This window comes from Vigna radiata, unplaced genomic scaffold (assembly GCF_000741045.1).
Source record: "Vigna radiata var. radiata cultivar VC1973A unplaced genomic scaffold, Vradiata_ver6 scaffold_91, whole genome shotgun sequence".
Classification (NCBI taxonomy): Eukaryota; Viridiplantae; Streptophyta; class Magnoliopsida; order Fabales; family Fabaceae; genus Vigna; species Vigna radiata.
Window position 1 is genome coordinate 587147 of NW_014543115.1, and position 12873 is coordinate 600019.

At 31.3% G+C, this 12873-nt stretch overlaps 2 protein-coding genes across 3 annotated transcripts; one reads left to right on the forward strand and one right to left on the reverse strand.

Moving 5' to 3' along the window:
* Positions 1–4115: 4115 nt before the first annotated feature.
* LOC111241029 lies at positions 4116–6059 on the reverse strand. 2 transcript variants are annotated; one of them, XM_022777384.1, is made up of 5 exons: positions 5727–6059; positions 5493–5610; positions 4987–5051; positions 4764–4886; positions 4116–4690 (listed from the first exon to the last, which is right to left on the reverse strand). In XM_022777384.1, the coding sequence occupies exons 1-5, from the start codon at positions 5748–5750 to the stop codon at positions 4220–4222; spliced, it is 801 nt and encodes a 266-aa protein (XP_022633105.1). In that variant the 5' UTR covers positions 5751–6059; the 3' UTR covers positions 4116–4219. The 2 variants fall into 2 exon arrangements, with proteins under 2 accessions (XP_022633105.1, XP_022633104.1); XM_022777383.1 differs by lacking the exons at positions 5493–5610; positions 5727–6059 and having other exon boundaries at positions 4987–5426.
* Positions 6060–9015: 2956 nt separating this feature from the next.
* On the forward strand, positions 9016–9600 carry LOC106753085. The gene is made up of 2 exons (XM_014634868.2): positions 9016–9439; positions 9553–9600. Exons 1-2 carry the CDS (start codon positions 9028–9030, stop codon positions 9588–9590), a joined length of 450 nt encoding a protein of 149 aa, XP_014490354.1. The 5' UTR covers positions 9016–9027; the 3' UTR covers positions 9591–9600.
* The last annotated feature ends 3273 nt before the right edge of the window (positions 9601–12873 follow it).

The window sequence follows — 12873 nt, forward strand, 5'->3', positions numbered from 1 at the left end:
GAAGACCGGTACAACGGCAAGAGCTTGCCACAATACACAACTGTAAGCATAAAATTCAGTGATGTACGTTTGAAATGATGGTGTTGTTTATAACTTAAGCAAAAACATTTTCTTTCAGGAGGAGTTGCGAGAAATAAGAAAGCAGTACGTGAAGGAGTGGATTTTGGACGAAGACAACATGGCAAGAATGCAAGCCCTCCATGTGTATGGGTTTTTGGAAGATTGTTGATATTTTGCTTGTAATTCAATTAACATTGTTTCCTCGACAAAGGTTATTATGTACAGCATGACATTTATGATGATTTGTATATATATAAAGATGTATAGCATTAAATTGTTGTTGATATTAAGAATGAAAACCCTAACAAAATTGCAATGTCTGATCGTGCTACCAAGAAACAAAAGGCATCGTCGTCGAATGTGGGCGGACGGCGCCGACAACGCAGTCCCACACCATCCCCACCACCTTCATCGCCGCACCCAATGCATGACCTTTTCTCCACTGTCGAACAAGAGCAGAAATTTGCAAAGCATTTTGTCAATCGAGAAGTTTTAGAAAGCAAATTTTTAGACGCCGAGTACTTCGAAGGAGCAAATTTCGAGTTCTATCACATATTGTGCGCTGCTGGATTGAAGGAATTTGTTTGCTTGAAAGATTCTTTCTACCCAGAATTAGTTAGAGTGTTTTACAACAACATGCAAATTTCTCACACTGGAGTCATTCGCACAGAGGTAAAGGGTGTCCAAATTAAAATTAGCCCTAAACTCTTTAATGAGATTACCTTCCTCCCCTCCAATGGTCCCCCTTTTGAAGGACGTATGGTGGATGAGTGGAAAGAAGAGTATAATTCCATAAGTGGTAGGGAATTTGTCCGTAGAGAAGATGCTGAAATACTTCCAAGGTTAACTGCAGGGCAAATGAAGGTTCAACATAGGATTCTACATTATGTTCTTACAAGGATCCTTTGTCCTCGATCAACCAACATTGGACAGCCTACTGAAGAGGATATTATGCTGATCTGGGCTCTTTTCAATGGGAAGGAAATTAACTGGGGACATCTTATAAGATACAAGATGAAGAAGGCCTTAAAGGACAAAGCCAAACTACCGTATCCTCATTTGATAACAATGTTTTTGGATCGCTTTGAAGTTCCTATTGACAATGATCCTGTGACCGAAGTTATGATCAAGCAAAAGATGGATTACGATACTATTCGATCATTTGGTTATGTGCAGAACCCACATGGACAGTGGGTAATTGGTAAACAAAATCCACCCATTGCTGAAGATGAAGCCGCAGAGGATGAAGACAACGATGAGGAAAACTCTTCTACAACACTAGCTGATGTGATGAATCGTATCGATCAAATGCAGACTTTCGTCGCCTCTAGACTTGATGGTATAGAAAGTCGTTTTGATCGATTGGAGACTACGATGGGAACAAGATATGAGAACTTCCAAACGCAATTTGGAAACATTGACACCGCCATTGGGAGCATGGAGGAGGAACTGCAGCACCTCCGGATGCGCTTTGATAATGCTCCTCAACCTTGAAATGTCGATCTTTGTCTTTCTTCTTTGACATGATGAATTGTAGTAGTCTATTTATTTTCAGTACTTAGTGGTAGTCTCTGTTGAGCCAATCGTTTCTTATTGTTAATTAAACTTGTGTTTAACATTGTATCAACGAAAGCTGTGGTTGTTTTTCTTTTTTCAATATGCCCAAACTGGTTAATGTTGACAATAAGGTCCCGTACTTGATGATTGGTGGTTCCTCTATACGTAAGGCTTTTCTCCCAAAGTGAATTTGTCATGACTGTAATCGTTTACAATCACTTAGTAAACGATTACATTAAACAAAATTGGCGGACAGCTTAGATGGTTCACTATGTCTAACTTCCAATGACAATGGTAATGTTATTAAATTTATTTTTTATTATTCCACTTATTGGTTAAATGGACGGGTAGAATTGAATCCCTTCGAATTGATGGTTATAACCAAGTGTTGACCACTTTCAAAGTGGTTGGTAGCCTTGTTGACCGTATTAATGGTGCATTCAACACCATTTAAAACTTCCAACGTCATAATAAAGCCATTCAACTTCCAACGTCATAATAAAGCCATTCAAACTTATTTCATAACTTCGAAACAACATTTAATGCTATTTTTTGACCATAACAGTTTGCTACAAGTTAAGGACGGACCCATGTGCCTATAAATTGGAGATCTTTTATATTAACTTAACAAAGACAAACCGTAATACACGAGCAGGTTGTTTTTTTGTTTCGGGAAACATGGCATCATCATCAACTCAGCAAACGTCAACATCATTGTGGGAATTCCTCACCATCCACCTCAAAGATATGGTAAAAATGTTGTTGTTATTGTATAACAAATTTTAAGTACTCTTACTTTCACACCAACTTTTGTAGGAGTTTGGGTATGTGGATAGGCACTTCGCTGCCGCGTTCGAGAATGAATTAGGAACAACGTGGACACTGTTCGACAATCATGGTCGAACGCACATCGTTACGTACAACATGAACACCTTACATCCAAGAATAACAACTGGATGGACTTCCATGAGAGACGTATACCANGAAAGGCTTGATGATGCGCACATCAAGTTCCAATATTTGGGTGACAACCATTTCAACATTATAATTTANTTCGGCCCTTGCAGCAACAGAAGTAGGGAATTTTTCATTCGTCTATCTACATATGATCCTGAGGCGTCCTTATTCGCTGTGAAATTGACTAAATCACAATGTCGAGGAAGTCATTTGGTGCGTATCAAATTTTTCGACTTAACCAAAATTGATTTGCATGACTATTATACAATAACTTATTATTGGAACTATTGCAGGATTTGAGAACCAATTTTGGGAATGCAATCAGGAACAACGGCTTTACAGAGGTTGTGCTTCTTGGACATAAGGAGGGCATCCGGTGCAAGGTTCTCGTTTCACACACAAGGAATGCAACGAAGTTTGGAAAAGGGTGGAGAGATTTTTGCATTGAATATGGACTGAAGGAAGGAGACGTTCTTGTATTCGAAGTTCCGAACCATGTCCATGACATTGCTGTAGAAGTGCACATTAATGGATGTATCTGTAATATTAACAGCCATATATCGTTGTGAAGTAGACTACAAAACATGTTTTTCTGTTCTACTTAAGTTATATTTATGTCACAATGAAGCATTGTTTAAGTTTACATCAATTTATTATAAATGAAATGACTATTCCCTATTAAATTTTATGTACACGATGTCCTGAACCTATATTATTACCTTACTCAAAAATAAATCAACTGAACGAACTTAGTCAGACATTTTTAAAAAGGTCCCCTGAGACCAAAAACATGGCTCCCTACGTTCAGGAATGTGTCCAAAACAGCATTTCTGTTCTGTGTAATCGTTTACACCAGTGTTGTAAACGATTACAACAGGTCATCCTTCAGAACCACTCTCCTTTGGTGTTCTGAGTTCCCACCAAGGGTGGGGTCCTTCCCAACCCACATTTTGGCACACATAACAGTTCAACCAAATGTAAAAAAACCTAATTTTCAGACATGGTCCCCTGAGACCAAAAACATGGCTCCCTACGTTCAGGAATGTGTCCAAAACAGCATTTCTGTTCTGTGTAATCGTTTACACCAGTGTTGTAAACGATTACAACAGGTCATCCTGCAGAACCACTCTCCTTTGGTGTTCTGAGTTCCCACCAAGGGTGGGGTCCTTCCCAACCCACATTTTGGCACACATAACAGTTCAACCAAATGTAAAAAAACCTAATTTTCAGACATGGTCCCCTGAGACCAAAAACATGGCTCCCTACGTTCAGGAATGTGTCCAAAACAGCATTTCTGTTCTGTGTAATCGTTTACACCAGTGTTGTAAACGATTACAACAGGTCATCCTGCAGAATCAATTTACGTTTCACAATCCAACAACCTTCAACCAAAATCCACCAATCACTCATATGTAACAAACCTTTGCTTCATTCATCATTCAAATCTAGTAATCGTACGTTTGATGACAATATTCATTGATTAATAATTCAAACACAACCTTAAATCCCATTTAAAATGCAAATATCTTAATAAAGGCAACTTCAACGATTACAACCTTGAAGAAAAATCAAATCCACATTACAAAATAATTGTTCATGCTACACAATCTGCATATCACGATAACTACACAAATATTTACAAATGTCAGTCTAACTTCTTCCTAACCAATCCTACATAAGGAGTCCTAAGCGCTTTACTCTTGTAACGCCTTCTTGACCCCATCCTCACAAATGTCTTCATTGCAGGACGACCACTGGACATGCCCTGTTCGGATTGGGCTCCGAACGGGATCCCGCCCGGACTGATGCCTCCTGGGGACATGCCTCTAGGGGATAACGACGGTTCTTCATGTGCGACATTGTCTCCACCATCCTGTGGTCTTCTTCGTCTATGTTTCTCGAATGCGACCTCTTCCTCCAACACAAGAACCCTCCTTTTAAGTTCCGCAACAAGACTTTGTTGCTCGTGTAAAGTTTCCATAAACCGTTCTCTACGGTTTTTCTTAAGTTCCTTCTTTGTTGATGCCTTTTCGTCTTTATTTTTCCCTCTTGCTTGATCCTTGAAGTCTTTCTCATCCTTCCTTCTACCAACATCAACATCAACATCAACATTAACCTGAAATTCAACAATAAAAACCACACTAAGAACAAATTTATTAATGATAACACTCAGCACTCAAACAACTTACCACACCACTTTCCAAAGCTTGTGTTAGTATGTTGTCTCCCAACTTCAAATACATCCAATGCAATATTCTTGGATTTTTTTCTATAGGACCTTTGGGAGGTATCAATTTCTCAAATAACCAAGCCTACACAAAAATATCTAATGTTAACTGTTACACCAAAACTTAATGGAAGCAATAACAACAAATTGAATTTCCATTCCGTCAATCGATAAACATAACTTACTTGCAACATGTAAATGCAACCATCGACATAAACGTTCGTTGTAGCTTTTCCTTTCTTCAATGCATCTGAAGCTTTGTTCAAACCACGTACCAAACATCTANACACTAAACTAGCCCAGCAATATTTTCCCAAATCGTTTAAATCATCAACAATATCAAATAGTATGGGAAACACTTTTCCATTACGATGTGGAATTAATATCTCACTAATACCAACCAAAATGTACAAGCTACAAAAAGGACCGCAGGGAATGCTTTTACCTTTCTTCATCAAACATTTGTATAGCAAAGTCAAATCTCTTGTTTTATTCCCAATGTATTTCACACATCTACTACATCCCATTTCTAGCTTTAAATCTATTTCTTTCCCATCTAAACTCAAACCCAAAGCTAAACAAATATCTTTCTCAGTCATAGGCACAACTTTGTCCGCAATTAAGAAACCACTTGAATCAACCCATTTAAACACTAAGTCACTCAACATTTTCCTACCAACTTTAACATTACCAGTGAAATCTAAAAACCACCCAAACGGAGTCCCGCCAATCAATGCACGCTGCTCCTTACTCAAACGTTTGTTCAAACCGCAGATGAACTTTGTCGAAACTGAGTGACGAACCGTCAACTGCACACACATTGCAAAAACCCAAACTTAAAAACCCTAAATCAAAAAAGACATACAAAACCCAAAATCCATACACCCCATCATCAACATTGACACCCAAAGTACGATGGCCTTACCCTCGTCGTCGAAGAAGTCGTCATTTCGCAACGCCACACCCACACCGATAACGAAAGCCTCCACTGCAACGCAAACCACGAACGACACTCAACTGCCGGAAAAAGAAACCCAAAACGATGTCTCAACACTGTTACCCTACAAAATGCACTTATCGGAACAAGTGGTGGTTTCAGATGAAGACACGAAGAAACATACCTACAATCACATGATTCTGCACAAGGGCAAAGATGGAATTAAATTATTCAACTTTTCTCCAACTGCATGACGTCAAAATGCTACTTTTTAAAAAAAAAAAAACGTCCAATACAAAAGTGACACGTGGCGTTGTTAAAGTTGTGTCAAAATAGGAGTATCAAAATCTCGGCTTCCATTGAAGATACATCATTGATGTATTTTGTTTTTCATCATTATAATAGCGGAAGTTTTAATAACTCTATGGCCCTATAGAATTTTTCTTCCTCAAATAAAGAAGATATTATCATGCTAAACATTTTTAGTGCTATTATTTTATATTTTTGCTTAGTTCCTAATTTAAGTTTACACCGAGGAAATTATGATGAAATTTCCAACAGCAGCGAAAACTCTGGAGTAGGGTTTGGATTGCCTTTCTTTATAGTTGAAATAATATTCTAATAGGTTTATTTAAAAAGAGGAAATTATTTATAAAAAGTATTATTTTGAGAAAAAAATGGAAAAAAATTACTTAAAGAAAAGACTAAGTATTTTCTAAATAGTCGTAGTGACTTTTGTAAGACGCGTTTGTTTGAGATTGACTGAATGGTTTATCAATATATATGTAGTTGGTGGTTGTTGTTGCTTCCTGCTATACTAGTTAACACGACTTTTATTTTCCTAAAAAATAGCATAACATATAATTTTAATTTTTAATTTCTAATAGTCATTAATCAACATCTTTCATTGTGTTTATGTTTGATTTTTTTTCGCAGCATATGCTTGGAAAAGGGAGATAACATTTGAAAAGTTGTTGATTCTAAATTCACTACGCAGATTTTGTAGTGTTTATTTTTCTGGATTTTTATTGAATATAAATTTGAATTCTGTGTATTGAATTCGAGGTTAATTAATGTAGAAAAATAAATTTCTAACAAAATTTATTGTATTTTATCACCGTCAAATTATTTATTAATATTTAGTTTCATCTTTTCAATATATATATATATATATGGTAAAAATCTTTCGTTGAGGACGAATAAATAGATACAAATCTTAAACGAATCTTAAAATTTATTTCTAAAATCGATTGGAGATATCTGATTTTCAATGTTTTATTTTGCTATACGTTGCACTCTATCTTTGTCATAAATTCTTGGTTTTAAATATTTTTATTTTTGTGATATTTATATAAAGGAAATATCCTTCTCCACATATCTTGGTTTGTTTAGCAAGAAAGTTATCCTTGGCAGGTTGACTTGACTATACAATAAGAAAGTTATCCCTGGCTCTGACATATTCAGTGATATTCAAATAAAAGTATTTTACTTACACTCATTCAACAATATTACTCCTCTTTTTCTTTTACATTTTTTATCGTACTAAATTAAAGTGTCCAAATAAAATAAATATATATATTTATTTATGTATTTCGGAATTGAAATTAAGGTAACCAAATTTAAAATGGTTAAAATAACTTCTTAGCCCCTGTCTCTTTCAACGATGGAATTAGGGAAAAAAAACGAAAATAAAAAAAATGTAATAATAAAAAAATCGGAATATATATATATATATATATATATATATATATATATATATATATATATATATATATATAATACAATTAAGACATAATCATTATATATAAATATTTTACTAATCTAAATATAATCAAATACATATTTGAGTATAATTTATTATATTTAAGTAAATATAATAAAATATTAACTTTAAAATTATAATATAATAAATAATATTATAAAGTAAATAAAACCATTTCTGTTTTAATATTTTATAAGATATTTTTGCAAAAAATTAATTAAAATAAATTAAATAATAATTATATTGAAAATATTAAAAGAATAGACAAAATATAACTAATTAATTTAAATTTAAATAATTTAATTTAATGTATTTTTATTGTGAAATATAATTTTTTAGTCATCAGAATTTTGGAATAATTTTACATTTTAATTTAAATTGGATTTTAACTTTAATTGTTTTTATTATTTTAATTTAAATCATTTTTAAAAAAAATAAATTGTTTTAAAATATATTAATATACAACTAAATTACTTTTTTTTATGAAGAGGATGAATTTTTTTATGGAATGATCATGTGAACATCTAATTTCGATCAAGTAAGACAATAAAAATAAAAAAAATAAAGAAATAATAATTAATGGTGGATGAAAAAAAAGAAGAAAAAATAAAATAATGTACATAATTTTCAAACTTTAATTTAGTCTAAGAATCCAAAAGTTTAATACAAAACAAATTACTAAAAAATATTTTTGAAATATTGGTTTCTAGATAAGTAATTATTTTGATAAGTGATAATTTGAATCATGCTAATAATTATAAATAATATTCTTAAAAATAATTAGAAATAATATATTGATATTATATGATAATTTATTATGTCAATTTCTTCTTAAAAAAGAAAATAAGATCTTAAAAATGAATAAAGTTTTTGAGAATAATTATAATTAATATCTTAAATTTGATTTGATTTGTTTTTTTTTAACCAAAGACCATTTATTTTTTTTATTTTATTCATTATCAAATAATTTATAATTAAGGTAAAATTATTATAATATTACAGATTGTGTATATAAATACGTATCCTATCATAGAAAAATGAGACAAGAAAAATAGAGAGATACGTAAAAATAATAGAGATAGAAAAAGAGAAAGAGAATATAGAGAAAAATAAATTCTGTGACACAGAAGGAGCTAAGTAACTATCAAGAAAGAATTACGGAATTACGAAAAACTGAGAAAGTACGTCACTTCTACACCTTTTTGTCCTCTTTTGATTACACTTTAACATTTTTCTTCTAAGGATATTATTTTTACTAAGGTAAATAAAATGTTTTTAAAATCATAAAAAGAATATTTTCTGTCGTTTCTTTTGCTATGGGTTGATTCCTTGCGTTAGTTTTTTTCCTTTTTTTTTTTTTCACACGATCTATAGTAGTGACTCTTTTAAGACGCGTTTGTTTAAGACGGAGTGAATGGGTAGGGCAAGTTAAGATGAAAGGGCACATATATATATATACTCACTCTGGTTGGTTCATCAATATATATGTAGTTGGTGTTGGTTGTTGTTGATTCCTGCTAAGCGTGAATGATGGACGGCACAGTAGTAGTGCAAGGTGTGGGAATTGCGTTGGCTGCGTTGCTAACCGCCATAGCAGAAGCAATGAAGAATAATCCGTCCATTTTCAAGAAGAAGAAAGCCTTCGACTTGGCCAACCTGGAATCCACCCTAAAGTCGATAGAACCTAACATCAGAAAGATGGAACGTCTCAACAACGAGATGGGACGCCCAAAGGAGGAGCTAGAACCACTCATAAAGAAATTTGAAGAGGGAATTAAGCTTTTGAAGCAGTGCTCCAATGTCCGCTGGAACTCCAAGGCTGCTTACATGGCTCAACTGCAGGCATTTGATGACTCCTTCGGTAAGCTTCTCCACACCATCGTGGAAGTTCAGACTGCAACAGATCAAAAGGAGATGCTCCAATTGCAGCATCAAAAAGGTTCTTATATATACTTCTTAATCAATTACTGTGTGCTGTTGTTTCCATCATTCTTATTATTTTTACTCTCTCGAACATGTATTTTTAATAAACTTTTTTCATTTTTGATGTAGGTTTCCGAAGGTGGCTCGTGTGTTTTCGCAGCAAATGAGGGACTTGGAAAAGGGAGATACACCTTGAAAAGTTGTTGATACTAAATTCACTACGTAGATTTTGTATATAAATTGTTTGCATATTCTGTGTATAGAATTCGAGGTTAATTAATGTAGAAAAATAAATTTCTAACATAATAAACTATTTATTAATATTTAATATTTAGTATCATTTTTGAAATATATATCTTAAATAGATACAAATCTTAATATTAAATTAATGTTAAAATTTATTTCTAAAATCTAAGATTGGAGATATCTGATTTTCAATGTTTTATTTTGCTATGCGTTGCACTCTACCGTTGATAATAAATTCTTGGTTTTACATATTCTTATCTATTTTTGTGATATTTATATAAACGAAATATCGTTCTCCACATATCTTGGTCGTGGTTGAGCAAGAAAGTTATCCTTGGCAGGTTGACTTGACTATAACAATAAGAGAGAGAAAGAGATGGCATTACCTTCATTCCAATGTCTAGAAACACTTGAAAACTGGGTAGTGAAATGTTTGATTATTGTTGAGAGAAGACTGAGCTTGGTTAGTAAATTTGGCACTACCAGTTCTTGAACCTTCTACTTCCAAGATCTTACTTACTGTAACCACCAGCCCTTCCAAGATTTACCGATTACATTATAAAACAATATGGCAAGATGGCTTTAGGGTTTTTATTTTCAATTTGATTTAGAGATTCTAATAGAGGTGCCAATTTCATCCATAGTCCACCATACGAGTCTTAAATCATTCTTAAAAATTCATATTTTAGAAATTTCCTTTAATGAGACAAAAAAAACTTTGCAAAAGTCATATAGATTTTTATTTCATTTTCTCAATTTTTGATTAATTAATATTGTGGTTTTCTCAATGATCAATAATTATTACGATTTATGTTTTTAGAATTTTTAGAATTCAACAGGGAACCATCAATTATTACTTTGATATTCATATAATTTAGATTATTATTTTATTAATCATTAAATTTCAATCAAATCTTAACAAATCATACAAATAAATATATATATATATATATATATATATATATATATATATATATATATATATATATATATATATATATATATATATATATATATTTCTACATAAAATACATTAAACACTAATCAAGCAGATAAAATATTTACCATACCTTTAATGCAATACGAGAATAATTTTGTGTAACGGGTTAGTTATCAAATAAATCCTCATATAGTTATATCTAACGGAAATATTGTCTTTTGATAAAGTTATAGTTATAATTTTATTTAATTATTATTACTTATGAATCAATTTCTAGCGTACAAAGAAAATAATACAGACAGGTAGAGATAGAATATATATATATATATATATATATATATATATATATATAATAATAATAATAATAATTCTAGTTTTTAAACATAAATGTATTAAGCACTAATAACAATAAATAAGATAAAATTATGTATTTTTTGAGTTTCTGTTTCAGTCTTACGAAAATTATTTCTTCCATTGGAAAATCATTATCATATATATTGATATTATTATTAAAAAAATAACAACCCGTGCGTAGACTGTTTAATAAAACGTTTCCTTTTATTTAGATGTACATATCAAATTACCTGATTAGCAATTAAAATGAGATAATATCCTGGTATACTTGATATATATATTTCGATCAATATATATTTTAAAAAGATTTATGCTTAAGTAAATGTTTATTTAAGCTATGGTTAACAAAATATTATATTACAGTTTAAGTTCCATATATAGTTTATATATTTAAACAAGATATTTATAGAATTTTAAGTATGAAAAATAAATATTTATTTTATATAATAAAAAAGATAAGGGTTAAATATGTTTTTGGTCCCTTAACTTTTAGTGAAAATTAGAATTAGTTCCTCTTCAAAACTTTGTCCTAATTTAGTCCCTCAACTTTAGAAATGTATGAATTTAGTCCTTTTAACCAAATTTTGTTAACTTTTTGTTGTTTCAAATGCGTTTCTTAGACAAAAATGTGTCAAACAGTGTAAACAACCCAAATGTTATCATGAAACGTGTTTGAAACATCAAATAAATCTAACAAAATTTAGTTAAAATGACTACATTCATACATTTCTAAAGTTGGAGAACTTAATTAGACCAAAGTTTTGAAGAGAGACTAATTCCAATTTTCACTGAAAGTTAAGGGACCAAAAATATATTTAACTCAAAAGATAATTAGGTGATTTTGGTTATCAAATGTAATTTGATCAAAAATTATAATACTTAAATTTGCAACAAATTAGAATTAATTACAATTTTTTAATTTAAAATTAAAAAAAATTCTAAAAAAAGCTCCATGGTAGGTCCTAGCTCAGAGGGTTTTTGTTTTATGGACTTTTTCTATGACCTGTTTTGTTTTTTTTTTGGTTGTGTGGGCTTTTTTAACCTCAATTTACGTTGGTCAAAATCAAAGGGTGTTGCTCCCTCCACCTCCCCGTTATTTTAATTTATTTTAAAAATATTCTACACCTCTCCACTATTTTCTTTTATTCCAAAAATACCCTACACCTCCCCTGTCCTTAACCATCTTTCTCTTTCTCTCTCTACATTAATGGAGTATTTACATGACTCAAATTTGAACTCGTGATATATTTTCTTAAATAAGTTTGATTGAATCTTATTTTTGCGGTTGAATATATTTTTTTCTTTTCAAATTACTTAGTAAATGGTAAAATTTTGTTCTAAATTTCTAGAAAAAATATATTCAACAGCAAAAATAAGATTGAATCAAACTTATTTAAGAAAATATATCACAAGTTCAAATTTGAGTCATGTAAATGCTTCATTAATGAACCATGTAAATGCTCCATTAATGTAGAGAGATAGAGAAAGATGGTTAAAGATAATGGAGGAGGTGTAGGATATTTTCGGAATAGAAAAAATAGTGAGAAGTTGTAGAATATTTTTGAAATAAATTAAAATAATGGGGAAATGCAGGTCTGACTTGGAGAGGTGGAGCAACGCCCAAAATCAAATCATGTTAAATGAGCCAAATTAAAGAATCAAATTTTAGGTATCTACTTTATTGACAAAGGACAATATTAGGTGCATGTTAAACTATTTGGTTTCGATTATTAATGAATATGTCAAAATGTTAAAAAAGATTTAAAATTCTTATTATTATTTTAATTATTCTATTTAAGTAATGAGAGTTGATTTGGATTATATAATAACCAAAGTCATCCATATGTTATGTTTCCGTTTATAAAAAACTGAGATTGAGATGTGCATCAAAATTTTAAAAATTTTTGCTA

What these genes read in the sequence shown, in the direction of transcription:
- LOC106753085 (XM_014634868.2), top strand. Translation starts at nt 9,028, where the DNA reads ATGATGGACGGCACAGTAGTAGTGCAAGGTGTGGGAATTGCGTTGGCT. An exon ending in CCAATTGCAGCATCAAAAAG is followed by an intron (nt 9,440 to 9,552) that starts GTTCTTATATAT and finishes TTTTTGATGTAG; the next exon opens with GTTTCCGAAGGTGGCTCGTG.